Source organism: Tyto alba, unplaced genomic scaffold (assembly GCF_018691265.1).
Source record: "Tyto alba isolate M040663 unplaced genomic scaffold, T.alba_DEE_v4.0 Super-Scaffold_21, whole genome shotgun sequence".
Classification (NCBI taxonomy): Eukaryota; Metazoa; Chordata; class Aves; order Strigiformes; family Tytonidae; genus Tyto; species Tyto alba.
In genome coordinates this window covers 20,680,601-20,700,783 of record NW_024881295.1, presented here as the reverse complement: position 1 = coordinate 20,700,783, position 20,183 = coordinate 20,680,601, and the positions used below count along the sequence as shown (strand labels likewise).

At 40.7% G+C, this 20,183-nt stretch overlaps 1 protein-coding gene across 2 annotated transcripts in view; it reads left to right on the top strand.

Annotated features, from left to right (window-relative positions):
* The window catches only part of AGK (acylglycerol kinase), a 44,192-nt gene that overhangs the window by 8,429 nt on the left and 15,580 nt on the right, over positions 1-20,183 (top strand). For both annotated transcript variants that reach the window (XM_042795522.1, XM_042795521.1), the window contains 8 exons: positions 7,010-7,049; positions 11,014-11,093; positions 12,359-12,434; positions 13,832-13,924; positions 14,870-14,902; positions 16,876-16,970; positions 19,096-19,165; positions 19,943-20,022. In XM_042795522.1, coding sequence (XP_042651456.1) covers positions 11,044-11,093; positions 12,359-12,434; positions 13,832-13,924; positions 14,870-14,902; positions 16,876-16,970; positions 19,096-19,165; positions 19,943-20,022 — 497 coding nt within the window. In that variant the 5' untranslated portion in view covers positions 7,010-7,049; positions 11,014-11,043. The remainder of the gene's footprint in view (positions 1-7,009; positions 7,050-11,013; positions 11,094-12,358; positions 12,435-13,831; positions 13,925-14,869; positions 14,903-16,875; positions 16,971-19,095; positions 19,166-19,942; positions 20,023-20,183) is intronic.

Sequence of the window (20,183 nt, the reverse complement as noted above, 5' to 3'; positions counted from 1 at the left end):
GGAGAATGGGCACTTGAGGAAGCCTAGGAGCAGCATCAGACACAACCAGTCTCCCTTTTATATCTGTTTCTGGGAATTCATGTACCTATTGGTTTCAACTGTACTGATTTCCTGCACAGTAACTGTGAAAGCATGTCATGATCATGGAGAACTTGAAGTGTACTGTAGGTGATATGGTGGTGAATAAGGAGGAAAACACAAAAGGGAACTTTTAGTATCTAAATTTCAGTGCTTGGAGGTTCTTTGCACCAAGTGTAGGCATGGTGCTTTAAAGCAGATGACCTAGTAGGGACAAACGTGTTTACAGATCCCATTCTTCCATCTCCCCTTCTACCTGTAAGGAAAGATACAGCATTTCCTTACCAGGCATTGGAAATGCAAGGTAGGAAATCCTGTGATGCCAAACAGCTCTGTGTGACTGATGTAGACTGAAGCACAACCGTAAAGTACAGCTTTCAGAGATTTAAATACTGTTTGGAAAAAGTGGCAACTGTTTAGCCGTTTCTCTGTGGAGGATTGTTTTAGCCAGAGACCAGAAAAACTAGGAGTGACAGAAGAACCTGATGACAAGAGTGTAAATTTCAGAGGTGGTCTCGGCAGCCCTTCCGTGCTCTGTGCACAGTGAAGGCCTTACCTCGTGGCTGCTGGGAGTAGACCAGGATCCCTCTCTGCGTCTTGTTTTGCTTCCAAATGTGGTAATGGCTTTTGGTGTTTGTTTCTTTTTTGTACGCTCCCTTTTCCCAGTTTCTTTGTGTATGTACCGGTTATGCTGGGGAATGTGAGAGGTGCCTTTTGGCCCATGCACAAACTGCTGCAGGCGACACTTGAAGAGGTTAATGAGGGAACTGGGTATGGGCTGTGTTGGCTGTGAGGCTTGCTGTTATTGACATCAGAGGCAAAATTACTATGCATGAGGCATACTTGACTAGACTTATATTTGCCCTTTTAGAACAGATTAAAGGTTTAGTGAAGTCTTGTGCTTCGGTTTCTGGCATCACTGGAGTTTCTGACGAAGGGGCTTGCTTTAGCACAGCATCAGTTCAGATTAGCCTCTGACTTCTTGGAATTAGCTGTCTGAGATGTTGCTCATTTATTTGCAGCTGAAGAATTTTTTTTTTTTTCCCATCTTGCATTCCTCTTCTTGGCTTTTCCATCCTCATGGGTTTTCTAATATATTTCTCTTGCAAGAAGATAATTTGCTTTTTTAATTTCTCAAGGTTTGTTCTTCTTTTGGATGCAGAGGCTATGATGCCTGCATTATGTGGGGCTGTTGTAAATAACAATCTGTCCTGCAAATAAATGGGAACTTTTCTATAGTCAGTCCTTAAGAGCCCATAGGGACAGAAGACCTCTGGAGTGCTTCCTTAAGACTTTGGAGGATGCTACGTGGACAAATATGGACAAGAAGAATGTTACCTTTCCCAGACTTGTTCCCCATGTCTCTTCTCTGCCTGGAAATGGAGCTGGGTGTCCTGCTCCTGCACCCTGCAGACTGTGCTGTGGGGTCTGATGTGGATGCCCTTGTGCTCCGTAGGCTTCAGGGGAAAGAGGGGCACTGGAGTGCAACAGTTCATCTCCGAGTTAGTCTAAAGGTTGTGGATGACCATAACTGTGAAGGTCAAGGAGCTTTTTAACCCAGTCTTGTGTGATACTTTCTTCACGCAGCATTTAGTCTCTGGATCAGTGTGTTAGCCTTTCATCTTTGAAGGTGTTTGTTCAAATACTGGCTGATTTAAAAGTAATGGGTTTTTGGATGAACAGGAAGTGTAAAGAGGAAATCTTGTGCTGATTCCTGCTCCCCCATTTTTAATTCAGCTCTTCTAAGCAGGGAATAAACCAGAAGGTGCCTCTTCAAAAGAGACCTCGATCGGGAGGTGGCAAAGGTTTTTCATGTGTAAAATGATAGACATTATTACTGGATGGACTACTGGTAATTAAAACCCTATTGCTATTCCTACAAAACCTTAGTGAGTCTTAAAATTCATTTCTTTCTCATAAAAGAATTATGTTTTAAAAATCCATTGTCTTTCATTTAGGGTAGCAGATACTCTTGTAGGTTTGGAGAAGTAAGACAATAACTCAGTGTTGTCACTTGTGAGATTGTCTCCCTTTAATTTCTCTGGATTGAATGAATTTATGTATTATCAATATTTAAATCCATCTATCGATTTTAATCATACTACAGGTACAAGGGGCACCAGATTTAATGTACTTATGGCTTAGAGGGCATGCAGATTGTCAGATACGTGCTCATACACAGTAACGTACTTCTGTTTAATATATACATGTGAGGTTGATTACAGATAAAGATACCATATGATCGTTTTAAAATTTCCACCAAGTTTGAAGGCCCCTCTCACCTTTATGTCCTGGGTCACCTTTCCTGAATTGGTCTGCTGCTGTTTGTTATATGTCCAGGTGGTGCAGTGAGTCCCCAGGTCTGTCAAATCAGCAGAAATTTAATTTCTGGCATGATGGACATCAATTTAACTGGTTGTCAGATTTGGCCAGACTGTTACAGTGGTGTCACTGGGTAAGTGATCATCTCTTTGTCAGGTTGGGGACTCGATATTGTGCTGAGGCAGTGAACTCATCAGATACTCAGTTTTACTCTGTACATATTACAGTATTGACTTTTTCCGTAGAAGATGCTGGCAAGACATCTGGGCCTTTGACTGCTTGCCAGTAATCTGAGTGTTATTGTTATCTATAATTTGAATGCTAGTCTCTGCGTGTTTGCCAACTGATAACTCACTTTGTCACCTTTCTGCATATAATTCCTCAGTGGCTGACTTTATTTCATCAAAACTTTGTCAAAAAAATGGAGTATAAATTCTGTTTCTTGGGTAAAGCTGATGGAAACTATGATTTGTCTTTCATGCCCTTCCAAAGCCAAGCTGGAAGTAAATGGTAATATTCAGCAAAGGAGATGCTGTGCTCTTGCTGTATTGGAAGCAGTCAAAAAGCTCTCGGGTAAGGTAAAATCTCCTTTAGGTGTTCTGTTATAGCTCTTGAGGAGCTATCCTATATGCACAGCTTTGGTCAAATTTCTCCTCGCACAGCTCTGTGTTCTGATGCAGACACCGACCTGGAGAGGTTTTAGGCTTATTCTTGCTTTAATGTACTTAATAGTCTTAGATGTAATGCTGATAACCCATTTTGAAATGGGATCTCACACCTGAGCTTCTTTATACGTTTTTAGTTTGGGTACTTTTAAGGGAGTTGCTTGGTTGGCTCTAAGATGAAGGCTTGCCCTTGCTGCAGCTGTGGGCTTCAACAGCTTCTTCACTTCGAGCTCGATGTTTTCTTGTTGAGTTCATTGCTGCCCCCGCTGACCGTTCATCATAGGAACTGTCCTTTAGAGCCCTGGCCTCTGCTGGCACGTGGGCAGAGGCCGCAGCCTCAGCTGGAGGAGCATACATACTAAATTATGTGGATCTGTGCGCTTAGCTGTAAGAGTGTTAATTCCTTATTCTAGGTGAAAATGTTTAGGACGGGAGCAGTGGCCGCCACTCCTGTGCCAGGGATGTTACAGACAAACTGGAACAGCCCCTGTTCGCGCGGGTCGTGCGGGTGCCGGGCGCTCACAGCCCGGTCGTGGTGCGGCAGCCTGACACGGCTGGGGCGTCGTGAGCTCTGGACAGTTGCTCTTCTTTTCTTTCTCCCTCGGTTCCTTGCTTTGGCATAAGCTTGCTGTGTTCTCCAAAGAGTCTGCGCTGCAGTGGCTGCCGGCCTCGCAGGATTGACTGATACCTTCGTCGAACCAGTCGAAGTTCAGTCTGTGGGTTCATCTTAGGACATCGTCTTTCTTGCATACCCCACTGCCACTGGTCGTTCCTCTGTCTCCCAGTTTTTTACTCCTTCATCAGGTCGACTCAGTTGAAAGCTGGGTGATGCTTAATTCTCGCAGCGGGCTGGCCAGCAGATGCAATACTGCGCATCTGTTTGACTTTAATGCCGGACTTGTGTCTATAAGCACTTAGGGGAAACGTGAAGTAAAAATTAATTTTTAGTTTGCTGTGGATATGGTGCAAGTCAGAAGAAATCTCTCTGTGTTCTTCAAGACAGTACAGCAATTTCCCTCAGCTTCCACCTGCTCATGTTCGAGTGTTGTTGAAAAGGCTTTGTTACTACATAATATTAGTCAATAAAGTACAAAAAAATCAACAAAATCTTATGTTTATTATTAAAGTCTCCTCTTCTCTGGGAGCTGGTACACAGCTGTATTTTGATAATCTAATACGGACCGAGACAGAAGACTTTAAGAAGTTGCATTTTTGCTATTTTTAACATCTTTCTAGCTATATTTATTAATTGATATGACCACAGAGGACTTCCAGAAACACTTGTACTACTTTAAGTGATCCATATGAGAGGACTAAAGGCAAGAGCTGTGATATAGGAGGACTGCTGGTCTCCCAGATGCACCCCTGTGAGTGCACTCGTGCTGTGTTTTCTTAAGTGTGAAGATAAGTGTTGACATAACCTTTTAAGGAAATAAAAATTTTCCTGTTACATGCCATCTTTAAGACAAACTTTGCTTAAAGATGTTCCAATCTCAGCTGACCTTGTAATATATGTTCTAGTTGAATCTATGGGAATCCTATGAGTATGGCTGGGATGGCATGGGAGTCTGGGTGCTGTGCTACTGGAGAGGTGAGACAAATCACCAAATTACTGTCCAGTAAATGGTTCTTCTGGTCTTGGAGCCTAAACCTTTCCTTTGGCACCAGAATGATGTGTGTCAAGAGTAGACTTTTTATGTCTCTGTAAGTGCTTCAGTGCAGGAGAAAATACACTTAAATGTTGACATCTAAACTGTCAAGCCTAGTTTTTACAGCTGAGACTGTTGAGCTGAATCAAGTTTGCATCCTTGACAGTTGTTTTGAGGGTCTTTGTAGGTTGGGACAGAGAGCACAGAATTTTTTGCTTGCCTTTGAAAAGTTGTGCTGGACTCCACTTTAAAGGCAATTAACACCGCAGCATAAGGTTACGGGCACCAGGAAAACATACTGGCTGATGGTGTGACACAGCTTGACTTCTGAACAAAATAGCATCAATGTGAAGTAAACAGATAACATGGATTTAACTCGAATTTGCAAATAAGGTTAGGACAGCAATTCTCAAATATCTCAGCTGTGCAGCCATAATGTGATAGTGGGGTTTTCTTGATATCCCATAATATTTCAGCTTTACATGTTGAAATTGCAATTGCTTTGTGTTTGCTTTGGCCACGTGTAGTCGCAGAGGGGAATAAAAGTCTCTATATGAGGGCCCGTGCCCTCAGCAGCGCAGTGTGGGTTTAGCCTGTCATGCTGTCTGGATCGAACTGGAATTAGCTGTGACAGTGTTGGTTAGCTTGGAACACAAACCTGTTCAGAGATAGTTCTTTTAACTAGTATGCTTTCATTATATTACTGCAATCACCAAGTCAGTCGCTCCTCTAAGTAGTATTTCAGGTGCTTAATACAAATGACTTATTTCTTTGGTTCTGAGGAGCAAAGATGACAGTTAAAAACATGCCTCTGAGAAAATTTTTTTTAGGTATTCCAGTTACTTGTTATCCTGCTGGCATATTATTCACATATTTTCTTCTTCTGTGCTTGAATTATTCCTTTGTCTTCTTATTGTTATCGGGAATAATTCTGACTTTTTTGCTGTAGTTATTTTTCTCAGAACACAGCTTTATATCTCACCTGCAGTCACCCTACTTCTCCTTTTATGGTGTTGCAGCATCTTTTGGTGATGCCAAAATGAACAGCTTATACTGCTCCAGTAACCGCTAAATACTGTAAACCCATGGAATTGAATCGATCGCACTCGTGTTTGGGTCCAGAGGTCTGACCAAGGCCTTGCCTTCTCTTCTGCCATTTCTGTTTCGGGATTTGGCCTCATGAGCCACATTTTGTGTCAGGAGTGTGCTGCTTTCCTCATCACTTGTTTTTCCTGGTTGGCCTTGAATCCTTTTAATTGGTGTGGTGTATTCATTTCGGCATGCTGACTATAGTTGGGTGCTATTGTACTTGATATTGTTGAGACAATAATATACTGTCTTGCCAGGTGTCATCAGGGACAAGCTGAAGGAGTTTTTTTGTTTTAGCAAGGAGAGAGAGTGTCAGGTATCTAGAAGACAGATGAGACTGTGAGCACTGCAGAACAGGACTCTGTTTTGCCTGCAAGGTCCAAGGGAGGGCATTTTTTTGGTCTGGGGAAGAACAGAATTTTGTTTCTCACTCAGTAGTTCTGTCTCCAGTTTGCTTGCCAACTATACCCTGCTTGCACCTTGCTAATGCTGTCACCACTGACAAGCACAAGGATTAGTCCGGAATTTATTTCTGAAATGACCATCACTCACATATCCAGAACTGATATTTTCTTCTTTGTTTTTAAACTTCACTTAGGTGAGTTGCATGATTTTTACCTCCCTGAGTTACTGCTTTAGGCTGTGCTCAGGCCTCGGTGGGTGGTAGGTGCTGCATTAACGTGTGTTCAGCTTACAAACTGATGGAGAGAGGAGTTCACAATTACAATGCACAGAGATTTAAGTCCATGGAAGTTACACTTAAGTCTACTCTAAATCCCTTCTATACTGTCAGAATGGTAAGTGCCTTCAGTATAAATAACAGGCAGCATTAACATTGACAAAAGCCACCCCTTAGATCTGGAGTACAGTTACGTAGCCATTGAAAAATAAATCACAGTTATAGTGTCTCATAGCTTATGCAGTCTCAACACACTTGGTAACCTGGTCTTTGTCTTCTGCTTTTCTTTACTATAGAAAGGGTGTTTGTGTGCACATGCAGAAAAAAAGAAATATGCATCTGTGCTTAAATGGGTGTGTTTCATCCTTGAAATGTGTTAAATAGGTCTCAAAGAACCTGTATTTTTTAATTTTAGTGCTGTCAAAGTGCGTGCAAAAAGGGTATGTACCTACATTTTAAAAATGAGCAAATTGTTTTAAACTTACACACAATCTAATGTCCGCTCTCTTTTCTGTCTTACCTAATAGCGATAACCTGCTACGAAGAGCTGCGTGCCAAGAAGCCCAGGTAATACCGTTTAAAGTGATAAAATGAGATTAAAATCTCCCTCTTATCTTAGTTGTGCAGGGCTCCTGAGATTTTCCCAGCGGGCCCTCTCTACGTGACGAGCCTTGTAATGATGCCATCTGTGTTCTTTTGCTAAAGAGCCAAAGGGTGGACGAGGCCTGCAGCCTGCAGCACCGTACCTTTCCTGACTGCTGTTGCGATGGGCGGTGCAGTGTTATCGCTGGGCTATCCTTAGTCACTGCTCTAGCTACCCAGACCTCCGTTTCTGCAGGTGTAATTGCTCTGTGCCTCTAAAGTTCTGGCAGGAAGATGGTTTAGTTGATAAGACGGGAAACTGGAATCTCAGATCCACCAGGACGAGCGGTCTCTGGGCGGAAGCACTTCATGTTAGTGCTCAGCTCGAGAGAACTTGCCCTTGTCTGTCTGATCCTGAGTGACTGTATCAAGGATACCAAGTGTGATGACCGACCTAGTGCTTTTGAGACCCGTGTACTGGAAACTTAATGGAGACGACCCGTTTGCCAATCACTGACAAGAAAGCTGGTATTCAGACAGAGGAGTTATCCTCTGAGTATACTGACTACTGCGTTTTGGAGTTTGTGGCCTGTATGGGCAGGCAGCAACGAACAAACTCCCACACTGCAGTATTCCCAGAATGAAACCTTGCCCTTAATAAGGAGTATTTCAGGGGCAAAAGTTCTCCTGTCTTTGGATCACATCACTGCACAGGTACTGCTTGCTGGCTCTGATTACCATGGTGGTGTGCTGTAGGATTTTAAGAGTCTTTCTACCTCCCACAAATCAAGTTTATTCTAAACCTGCTTCTCCATGCCAGATCTTAGAGATTTTGCAGGGTGTAACACTGCTGCCGTTGTTGCTACATACTGGGGCCTGAGAAGAATGGTGAAAATTATTTTTCTCATTAAAGAACTTGCCTTGAGATTACCCTCCTTCTGTGGTGCACTTGAATAATCCAATTTTTAGTCCGCCTGCTGTTGAGGGAAAGATATTCACAGCAACTTGATTAGGTCAGTGGAACTCAAAGGTAAGGATGGGTAAGGGAGCTGAAGTCTAATGAAAGAATAAGAAAAAATCTTTCCCTGAAAATACTGCTTTCATAAATTACAGCTTCAGGATCAAATGCATTCCCAACTCATAGTATCAGTTACTGTTTTTATGTTTTCAATATTCATTTTTACTGCATAATATCAGTGATAAGTTTTTATATCGCCAAAACCAGCAGGTAAGACCTCAGTATTTGAAGCATGCTGGCCAAATTAAAAAAAAAAAAAAAAAACGGCATTGATTAAATGGTATATAAGCAGAAGTTAAAAGATCTAGGTGTGTATGCTGTCAAAAAGGTATAAGTGCTAAGGAAAGACTAGTACAAGTAGGTAGTTCTGTTGTGGAAACTCTGACTTTCCTGTATTTCAATTCCAGTCCTTAAGTGATGGGATCTATTCCATTAGAGCTTATTCTTACAAATGAAACTGCAAAAGCATTGTCAATAGAGCTTCCTACAATTTCAGTGATTAAAGCCTGGGAAAACATCCTGCAGAAGACTCCTGCATTAGAAAGGAATGAACCAGAAAGCCTAGTAATCAATTCTTGCTGTAATTTCCATTCTCACTGATGTGTCAGTGCCAAATACTTCTTGAAAACACACAGCAATACAGCAGTAAGGCATTAAATGTCTGATATGTTCTTCAGAATAACAACAATCTGTAATTGTTTGGAAAATGCTACTTGCGTTTATAGTGCTGTGTAAGTATTGGCAAAAGATAGAGGCAGATTCACCAATAAAAAGTTTAGTCTGAGTGAAGTGGCGGGTTTTCCATTTTATTTTTACATCAGATTTTTCAGTTTTTAAGACTCTTACAATACCACATTGATGAAGTGCCCACCTTCCTGCCAAAGTATCTGCTTCAGCAGTATTTCATACAAAAACTCCACCATGCCTGTCTGCATTTAAATACCAGTTTATGATGACGGCTTTGGGGTGGCAAATGACCATAGAAAGATTCTATAATAAAGAACCCATTTATCATGTTTTAAACCTTTTACACCTCCTTCTCTGGAATAAGCCAGTGTCAGGTGGCTGTGGACTTCCTTTGCAAATATGGTCTCCCTGACGGACCTTGTTGCTGCTGAACTCTGGGCTTGTGTTAAAGAGGTCCTGTTTAGCTGGCAAACAATTCAACCCCTGTGAAGCAGGGATAGTTTTCTCTGAAGGAAAGTAGTTCCTCTGTTAGTACTCATAAAGCATTATAGAACCTTTATATAAAAGGGATTTCATAGTTGCAAAATAGCGATTGTCATCTTACAAGTCCAGAAATGCGATACTTGGAAGTGTCCATTTGACAAGGAAGTGAAAAAGACCTTCACTTTCCTAAATTATACCTTCCTATATATATATATTTAATAACCATTTTTAATGTCTGGCTCTAAGTTGTATTTCCTTATGTTGTGCTCTGAAAAAAAAAGACTTCTAGAATGTTGTATTACTATTTTTTTATTTCTTGTCTTAAAAATCAGCATTTGCTTTAGAAATGTCCTTATATGTAACATAGATATCTAAGTATATTACATAAAGAAGTGATTATATCATTACTCATTAATTCTTTATGAGCCTTGTTAGGTTGTTTAGAGCAAGCAAATACATGCCCCAAGCAAAGAATTAATTGTTTCTCACAGCTGTAACGTGCTAGGGGTCCCCTATATTTCCCAATTCCTGCCCAACAATTGCAGTAAAATAAATTGGTCTGTCTTCCCGCTGATTTTTGAAAGCTTAAGAGCTGTTGATTTGTTTCCCTTTCTGTGAAGATTCCTTTTTCTCTCAGCAACTTCTCATCCTTCTTTCTTGAAGAAGAAATTTGAATGGTGCAAGCGACGTAGCCAGCTGCACATTTTTAATTGAAGTTTCCTGAGCAAAGTTGGCAAGTGGAATTAATTACAAATTTGCACAGCTAACAATCACTAAAATCTCTGCTTTGTGTACAATGTCCACCACCTTCAATATAAAGTTTCCTGCTAGGGGGATTAACTTTCAAGATAAAGGGGGGGGAAAAAAAAAAACACACACAACATAAAGCAGGGACAGTTGACTGTCTTGTGTTCAGTGCAGTAGTCTTTTGTTCCTACTTTATTTCTGGGGCTCCTGGATGGTACTGCTGCATATGTTGTTGTGCTAATACTCAAAACCAGTTTGATTTGGTGTGGTAGTGAGGATGCCTTTATGTGACCTAAAAGAGGTTTACAGAGTGGGAAATAACATGTGTGGAAGCTTTGCCTTTTCTTGCCTCTCCGGTGCTGAAAAGCTATGGAAATAGTTACAGATGCCTAAAAGGTACAAGAGGCTGCATGGAGTAATTCTTGAAGACTTTAAAACTGAGGCAGCTATTCAGAATTGGATTAAAAGTTGAAGAGGAATTAAGTGATTTTTACATGGAGACATTAGGAAGAAAAAATGTCTGAGAAACAGCGCGCTTGCTTATAGGTTAGTGCAGATTCTCTGGTGATTATCTTTCATATCTTCAAAAACTTAAGCATAGAAAATGTAAAAAGGAGCAGAAGAGATATAAGAAACTAAGTACAGAAGTGGAAAAAGATGCAGAAGTAATGTGGCAGGCGGGTGTATAAGAATTACATAAGGAAGGAAAATCAAGTAACCTTGGAGCCAAGGATAGCTCCCTGGATCTCTGCCCATGGCAGAAAACCAGGGGTTGGCAAAAACAAAATGGTGGTGGACTTGTAAAAATGAGCTGAAGAGTACTCGTGACAGTGCTGTGAGCTCTTGCAAAGAGTGCACGTCTTGGAATAGGAGACCTCTACAGTGGCTGAAGGTGGAAGTCATTTGAACGTCACCAGACTTGAAAGCCCATTGCCATTTATAGAGATGCATTATTTTGAATTGTGTTACCAATGTGCTTAAAGGATAAACTGAAGTCTGCTCTTTTTCTCTTAGGCTTTTGGCAACCAGCTGATCCCTTCCAGTATGCCACTGAAAAAAGCAACGGTGTTCCTCAACCCAGCAGCTTGCAAAGGGTAAAATTCCCCCTTCCCTACACTCATATGTGAGGCGCACTTTCTGTGCTTTTGCTCTGCCATCCACTGTAAAAGCCAGCCAGATTTTTGAGGTCATTTTTGCCTCCCTCTGGTGTCAAGCTGGTGCTGTGTAACTGTGCCAAACTTGATTTCACCAAAAATATTGGGATGAGAAATAGAACTAGATGCTTAAGTTGAAAGAACGATTTCTAAACATATGCATCTTTTTAGTTTTTCTCTTATCCCGTGTTTCAGCCTCTGTCGTTCCTTTGTATGTGGAATTCCTTTATATTCCTTCCAAACTTTTGTATATAATGCACTTCTGTCCTCAAAAACTATAGAAATAAGAGATGACCTTGATTACTTCAAGACTTGAAGCTAGCCAGCAGTGATCTTACTTCTGTGGGACCTGTCCTTGAAAGGGATGTGCCTACAAACTGAGAGGCTAAATATGTGCTCAGGGCAAGGCTCCTGGAAGAGGTTGGCTGCTGGTTTTGCTTGCTCATTAGCAGACAAACAGTAATCTTGGATATGATCTGTGTCTGTTTCTGCTGATCAGCTAAGCTTCATATCAGTTGCATCTTGGGGAGGGGCAGGGACTTATTAGGAACAATATGAAAGGAATAATATAGCTGTCAGGGAAGTGCTTGGACTTTTATGCTTTTGTTCAAAACACCCATGACTGGAAGATTGCAAAGTGTTACTAAATTAAGTCTCTGACTTCTAGTCTCATGTTTCTATTTGTTGTAAACAATTTATAGTTAATGGCACAATTATTTTATTATGCAGTTACTGACAGAAAATGCATCAGTCCTGTAACAAAAGAAGGTCAGATAAACTTTTGCTTCTAAACTTAATAATATGTAACAATAAATATTTTTTAAAAATCCATATTCTGAAAACCTAAATGAGCCTTTTATGTGGTCTTAAAGCCTGGTGCTCTGTAAGTCATTAATTTTCTAATAAATTTATTTCTGGAGATCTTATTTTGTTGGGGTTTTTTGATTATTTCTTGGAGAAAACTGGATAACCTCTTCTGCATTTAGTAAAACTGGAACAAAAGCCTGAGAGATGAGTGTAGAAATGTAATACATTTGAACCAAATGAAATCTCCTCTTTCCTGACTGGCAGGTTGAGTGACTGATTGTATAGATTGTATGCTTATTTTTAAGTAGATTTCTTCTTGTTATTCATTTGTTTCTTTCCTTTTTATTTTTTTTTTACCTGCCAGACTAATGAAATAGTTTTTATTCTGTTATTTCTAGTAAAGCCAGGAACCTCTTTGAAAAGAATGCTGCTCCAATCTTGCACTTATCTGGCTTGGATGTTACTGTGGTTAAGGTAAGAACTGATAGGTTCTGTTAATATAGATATATTGTCTGCTCTGCTTTCTCCTCCTGAATTGAAATTAAATTCTGGATGCATTTGAAATTCCCAGTTGTCCTGTAGACATCTTGTGGGAAGAAATAAATACTGAGATATTAAGCTGGTACTTAATCTTTTTCTTTTTAATTCACAGTTAATTTACAAACTGTGTAATGAGTTTTAAACTAAAGCGGTACATAGTCTTGTCTGTCTGTCTAAAGGAGCCCTTGTATAATTCATGTTTGAGAGAGAAGTCTCTAAATATTTGAGTGCTGGCTAGTGGTGCGTGCCCATTGCTGTTGAAATAGTCAATTCTGCCTGAACTTACAGAATTCAGAAGTGAGGAGCTTTGACGTGCAGCGGAACTATCCAGATTAATGAAAAATAACCTTTTATTTTTACACTGAAAATATCTCAGTGTATCCCCAAATAATTAAACATTTCCATCACGAAACCAGAACACTAAGCTCTAAATAGTGTGAATTAGCAGAGAGGTTTTCTTTGGAAAGAGAACAGGTAAACATGGAGGCATTATGATCTTTTTGCAGGTTTTTGAGGCTGTGATACATGGATTGTTTAATAGTCACTGTATCCTAGCAGTGAAGTACTCCAATATGTATCTTTCTGTCTTGGGATCTTTTTCACAAGCATTGGTGTTAAAATGCTGATTTTTATTAATGCCTTTCTCTGATCATTGGAAGTATATAGCCTACACTAACAGAAAAAAATATTTTGCGAGACTTAAAACTGACACTTTGTAGTTTTAGACCGGACAAGTTAACAAAACAGGGCTGGGGCAGTAACTGAGGCTGACGTGTCCCCGTAAAAGACATTAATTTTGCAGAAAATGGTTCTGATGGTTTATAAAGTCAGTGTGCTCTTTACTGTTAAACCCGTTGTCAACAGCTTGCTGTCGGGCAGTAGCCTTTTATGTAGCTGATGCTGTGTCTCAGGAGATGCACTTGAGCACTTTGGCTGCTAAAGATGTTGGGACTTTTTCTGCAAGAGCATGATTTGCTTGTGGTTTTGTTTCAGTGCAGAACTACTTGGGAATATGTTTATTGCTGTGATAGTCTAGAGCTACTGAATAAGATTCACTCTGATATTTCATTTAGCCTTTGTGCATGTGTTTGCTTACATATATTGTATTAGGCAGCAGGACTTGTTTTAGAAGTTGAAATTTCAGGGAATATAAGTAATATTTTTGAAAGTTCCCTGAAATTTCAGGGAGTATAAGTAATATACAGTACTGTGTGCCTATATGAGAATAAGCATTAAGGAAATTGAGAGATGATTCTTTTCTTTTTTCTATAGAATAGAAATCCGAGAAATAGTCACTTGAGTTCTTACGTTTGGATTTCTCTTTTTTTCAGACCGATTATGAGGGACAAGCAAAAAAGCTGCTGGAATTGATGGAAAACACAGACCTGATCATTATTGCAGGAGGAGATGGCACAGTACAAGAGGTACTGTGGGAGCTTTGTCTTGGTTTGTTGAGAATCAGAGTCAGGCTGAGATTGAGAAGGTTGAGTCTGTGTAATGTGGCAACATCATAACAACCGCTACTAGAGATTTGTCCATTTTAGTATCTGTGGTTTCAGTCAATGTTATAATCTTCTGGGGACAAGAAAACACTGCTAGTTGTTGTAAGTCTAAAAGTCATGGTGGGAGTGGGGGCAGAAAGAGTGTGTGACACAGCTATCTTCCAGAATTTTATTTTAGAATAAGAACATTATTTGAGGAGACATGATTCTAACTTTTTCTGTGTAATGTAGCTTTAATGGTTTAATTTTCAAAGTTCATTCCTATCTGTACTCCCCAAGAGGAATACATGTTTTGCTAAGTGGGAATCAAATAATTTAAAAATTGCCATGCTTTTTTATCACTCCCACGTATGTATTTAATAAATGCCTATTGTCAAGATGATTAATGACAGGAGCAAACTACCAGCAGAACTGGGGGGATAGTCTATTTTTCAAGGAAGGCTGTATTTTATTAAAGCATTCCCTGGAATGCTAACTACTGGCTTCATAAGGCAATGGCTAAATGAAATGACATGACCTTTAGAGAGAGTGGTCAGAATATATCTGCAGGTTTCTCCCGGCCTTACAATTGATTCTTGTTAATTGCACCCTGACCAGTGCGATTTTTTTGCGTTATGCAGAACATTATTCAGCGTTAGAATATTTACACTGGCATTGGTTGTGGCGCCGGCATATACTCACGCGCGCTCATACCCTTGCTGTTTCCACCCTGGTTGCACACTGAACGTGTCTCCTTTCCCACTGTAGCGCCTTCCATAAAAGAGTAGCTGCTCCGTCAGTCATCTCCAAAGAGTAAATGTGGGTATGAATTTTGTAGCTTTCTACTATAGCTGAATCTCAGAGCTGAGCGTTTCCCATGTTTTTCAGGTCATAACTGGACTTCTCCGCAGAGCGGATGAGGTGAGGAAGTGTAATTTTTCAACTTTTTGTTTCTTGGAAGAAGCGTCTTGTGCATCCGCTGTAATGTCCTCACCTCGGTTGTTTTCTACAGACGCTTTGCTTACTCACCTGGGGCCAGCCAGCCACGCTAGTGCCCCGCAATCCTGCCCGCTGTTCTTCGTTCCTTTTCTCAGGGAGCGCAGTGGCTCCCAAGCCACGGTTTTGGGAGGTTTCCAGCATCCGAGCAGGGATTGTGGTGAAGCCAAATGCACAACTTACAAAGACCCATGGACCAGCTGTGTATGCTGCTTTGTTTGGCAGAAATACCGGGCAAAAGTACATGTTTTTCTTGTATTCGTACAGGCTTGAAACCGAATTCGGTTATGGCCACGCTCCTGTTGCTTTATGATTGCTTTGCCGTTTTTTCAAGCTGTGAATATCTACCTATGCAGATGGCTGCAGAAAGCAAATTTTAACCTCTCAAGGTGGATCGCTCCAAATGGAAATGAGAGCAATTTTTCTTTTTAAAGAGGGAGGACAGTGTTATTGAAGAAAGGAGGGAATCATTGTTCCTAAAACCTTCTGGCAGGAGCTGGCAAAAAGTCAATTAAATGATCCAGACCAGATTATGATGATATCCTTGGCAGCTAGAATTGCATCTGTTTAGGCAGTTGCTTTGTCTGAATGTGACAAGAGAAACTCTGCAACCAAGTCAGCATTTTTAAAGAGGTGCTAGCTGTATCAGTTCTGAGATACCAGGTTTTTTAAATTTAATATTATTATAGTTGGCCCCTGAGACCTCTATAACCTAAACATACTGGGAGAAAAGTTTTAGAGGCTTTACTGGCTAGTTTTAATTCTCTATTTTTTGACTTACTGTCTTGATGCAGCTTGGGTTGATTCACAGTAGCATAGAAAATTCTGCATCTGGCACTATTTCGGGTGAAATACTGCATTGTAGTATTGCCGCTGTGTCACCTTATGTCTTTGGCCAGGGAATTCTTCTTGTCCTTCATATCACTCTGTCTGGGGAGTAGAGCTCTGCAGTTCAGCCCCCCTCACTCCGTGCTCTGCTTCCCTTTTTACTCGGGTACGTCATACCACTGTTGCCTGGATAAGAAGGGCTTGTGCAAGGTACTCCAGAAACGCTGTTCCTAGCAGCCAGGGGAGCAGAGCGTGACTGCCTGAGCTGCAGACAGCCTGTCCTCTGCACGCTGTAAAACAATTGTGAAGAAGATGAGAGAAGGGTGGTTGAGATGTGTTAAGGCTTGCAGGTGACACAGAGATAGCAAAGGAGAGTGGGTGGGCATGAAGTGAGAGGGGTGTTACTTAGGCGGTGTGGATTTGCAGTCTCCTGGTGCTGCTAGCAGGGGTGCCCAGGAGGGAGATGGTACATTGTGATATATGATAGTTTACATTGATTTGCTGACACGCTTCAAGAAGCACAGTTTATTATGAGGTATAGCGTAATAACTTGCTCCTTCAACAAGCCCTGTTGCTGAACTGTGGTACAGAAAAATAACATGGTCAATGACTTCCAAAAATTAGACCTTCTGCTGCTTCATGATTTGGATGCCAGAGGAATCGATTCATTTCCTCTCCTTAACTGGGAAAATCTCTTTGCCATGCAAGGTTGCTCTATCAGAGGGGGATTTCTGCAATGGTAAATGAGCTTCAGAGCTTGTGATGCCACCATCAGTATTAAGAAAGATGGCAGATTGCTGACAGAATCCATACATTAGTTTGGATGCGGCTGCCAACCTGCATGTAACAATGCTCTTAATGATTACAGAGAACTCCTTTGTACCCAGTTGGCAGTGATGGGTTCACAGATTCAGATGCCACGTTCTGAGTCATTATGTATTACTGCCTCATTTAAGGAAGGGCCTGGCTGCTTTGTGCCAAAGGGGTGATACCAGACACAGCTGTGATATCCACACAGGAAGCTTCATTCAGCTGATGCAAATGTTAATTTACTCTCCTCATGTGTCCAGGCTGCCTTCAGTAAGATTCCTATAGGTTTCATACCTCTTGGAAAGACCTGCACTCTGAGCCACACACTCTACCCTGAGAGCACGAACCAAGTCCAGTAAGTATTGCATGATTCTGAATGGGGGCTTTTTTTGTTTGTTTTCAAGGAGCAGTGCCTCTCAGTTAGCTTGATACTTTTGTGTTTTCTTCTGTGTTACATAGAAGTTGGCAGTCTCTGGGCAGAGCCTGATCATGCTCTGGATTTACCCGAGTTAATGGCTTCCAAAAACTGACTAAAAATTAAAAGAAGGAAATGTATGTATTATTAAAACATGAAATCATTTGCTGTGGCTAATTTCTCTGTGATCGTGCGATGCTCGGAGGTTTGGGTTTTGTTTGTGTTTTTATTTTTAAGAAAAAAGATCAAAAGGATCAAACCTCTTAGGAGTAGTCAGAAAGGGTGTGGCAGGGATATAGCAAGGGCGTGACAAACCAAAAAGAAGTCCCATTTTCATCCCTTCTCCAGTTCTGGAATTCTAGAAAACAGTCCATGTATAACCTGGTTAGCACCTGCAAAGTAAGGTGTACAAGAACGTCTTTATGGGAAAGGTTGGATCCCATTACTGACTTGTGCAGGGTTTCTTGCCCATCCCTGTGATGGAACTGATGCTGGTAACTCTCCAAAAACCTGAATCTTACCTGTCAGCATGCTGGATATGATCCAGCCTGGCAGTATGTGTTGCCTGCATTTCAGTTTGTTGTAAGATTGTTTTGTCCACTTCTAGACTAAAAAGGCAACTCAACTAATCCTTCTTTTCCCCACACTTCATTTCTTTTCGATTCTCCCCATCCTCTCCTCCAATACTAATGAATGTATTTCTCCTTGCTCCTGAAATCTGTTCACTGGTTCTCCCAGTAACTCATTAAACTTCTTCTTTGTGGAACCCTTGCTGGTATACATCATACATAAAACCCACGAGCCGACTGGCATAACATCCTTCATTAAAACTACCAAAGTGCTTTGAAGCTTGGCAAGATGGACAAGGCTGTAATCAGCAGCTAAGATTAAAATAATAATTTATGTTTGGGTTCTAAAGAAGCTGTTTGAAATGAATGATCTTCTTGTCCCAAGGTAATGAACTGTGCAGGTGAGACTGCAGCATATTGGTGAATTTGAAAGGAATTTGGTCAATGGACTGCTTAACAACCCACACCAGTAACAGAACCTGACTTAAGGTGTGCAGAAGTAATTTTTTAAAAAGAAATATTTGGGCTTTGGTTCCTTCAGCACTGTCTTGCCTGTGGAGTGTAGGAATTGTAGAGGTCTTGCAGAAAGATAAGAATTAGGAGAAAAGAAGGGCTGAGGCAAGAGCAGCTTGCTTCTCTGTCTCAGTATTCTAATCCTTATGAAGACATGGGCAGTTTCTCCTGCTGGTTCACATGAATATTGGGCTGAATCTGAAAACTGCCTTTGTTTGTTGGGTTGTTTGTTTTTGTTTTTTTTTTTCCTGTCCAGCTGAGACACTGGGAATGTGTGCAGTGGGGAATTTTAATTTTACTAACTTTCGAAAACAAGGAGTTTTAATGAAATATATGCTTCAAGGTCTGAACATAGACTTCTTTATGAACTTGAACACTTTGATTACAAAATCTTTAGTGCCGTGCTTTACAACTTTAAATGAGAAAGTGCCTTAGCTACTGTCCACAACGGAGACCAAAACCACATGAGCACTGCTGAGTGGTAGATTTATGATGATTAAAAACTTAAAACCGAAGAAACATACTAAGGCAATTCAGTCCTAGACACATGAATTGAGACCAGTCTCATGACTATCTCTTTCTCTCCCAGGTTGTTACACTTACCACCAATAAATTAAAGTCATGATTTGAGTCCTTAGGGTGTTAAATATCTGAAACAGAAAGTAACAGAGTTGGTGTGTGACCTGCCCGATGAGCTGAAGAAGGAGGAATCTGTCAAAATGTCAGGCTGAGAACTGCCTTTTGCTTTTCAGGTCTTTTGCTGTTTGTTAGGACACAGGCTTTGTCATGTGTTGCAGCCACCCAGTTCGCTTTCTGATTTCAAGGAAGCGCAGCACTTTCTCAGAGTTCTTTCCCTGGGGTGGTTGTGTTTGCTGTAAAAAAAAAAAAAAAAAACAAAACACCTGGACTTGTATTGGGGTTTACTGAAAAAAAGCGTAATTTTAAAGTTGTTTTCCTTTGCGTCTTTCCTGTTTGTTTTGCAGACATATTACTAATGCTACGTTGGCCATTTTGAAGGGAGAGACAGTTCCACTTGATGTCTTAAAGATCAAGGTAAAAGTACCTGCTTATTTGGCACCCAACGCTCCTAAAACCTTCCTCTGCTCATGGTCTGTTTACATGGACTGCTTTTCCTCTGTGTAATTCTGTCATGAGTTTTGGTTTATGATATCAGCATTTCTGGTGGCGCTCGTTTATCCACTGTATGCTATGACATCAGCTAGTCTAAACTGGAGAAAACACGAGAATGCCTGAACATCTTTTTTTGAGTCTCAGAGAGTCCTGATGAATACAAAACTTACTATCACTGATATATCTGTAGAAATGGTGAGAGATAATGATAGCTGTCTGAGCTGATTTGATGCATTCATGTGTACTGTGGAGTTAGTAGCTTTCTTTTACAAACTGAAAGATGTGAAATGGGAAAACTTTTGACTATGCCCAGTATAGTTTTTGAATACTGTTTTTCTGTTATGTTGTAGAATGGACATTTCTGCAGCAAGCTTAGTGTCATTGTGCAAAGCTCCTTGCTTTTGGCTGACAATATCCACAAAATGAAATGGCTATTGCTGGGTGTGCAGTCAAATGCAATCAACCTCTTAAAAACTTCACCTCTTTCATTCCTCTCTGGGAGCAGATGGAATGTATAACACTTAAATTCTGTTTAGCTTTATTGCTGTTAGCTATTTCTCATACCTCTTCGGTGAAGCGTCACTTTTGGGATTAATCAGAAATCAGTTTCTGTATAGAAATGGTATTTTTCTAGCTGCAAAAAACGAAGTTGGAAACAAGATAAGAAAGCAATTTTTCAATGTTTATTTTTCTTTACAGGGAGAAAAGGAACAGCCTGTGTTTGCAGTGACTGGTTTAAGATGGGGATCTTACAGAGATGCAGGAGTTAAAGTTAGCAGGTAAGAAAATACTGGTTTTGAAATGGTACCTTTTTTAGCATACACTGCCTAAAAAGATATACCCCCCTCTCATAAAGAAGGTGGGCATTTGGCAGGCAGAGGCATCCACTCTTGCTAGATCACACATTACACACATGGGAGTGTAAGACATTTCAGAATTT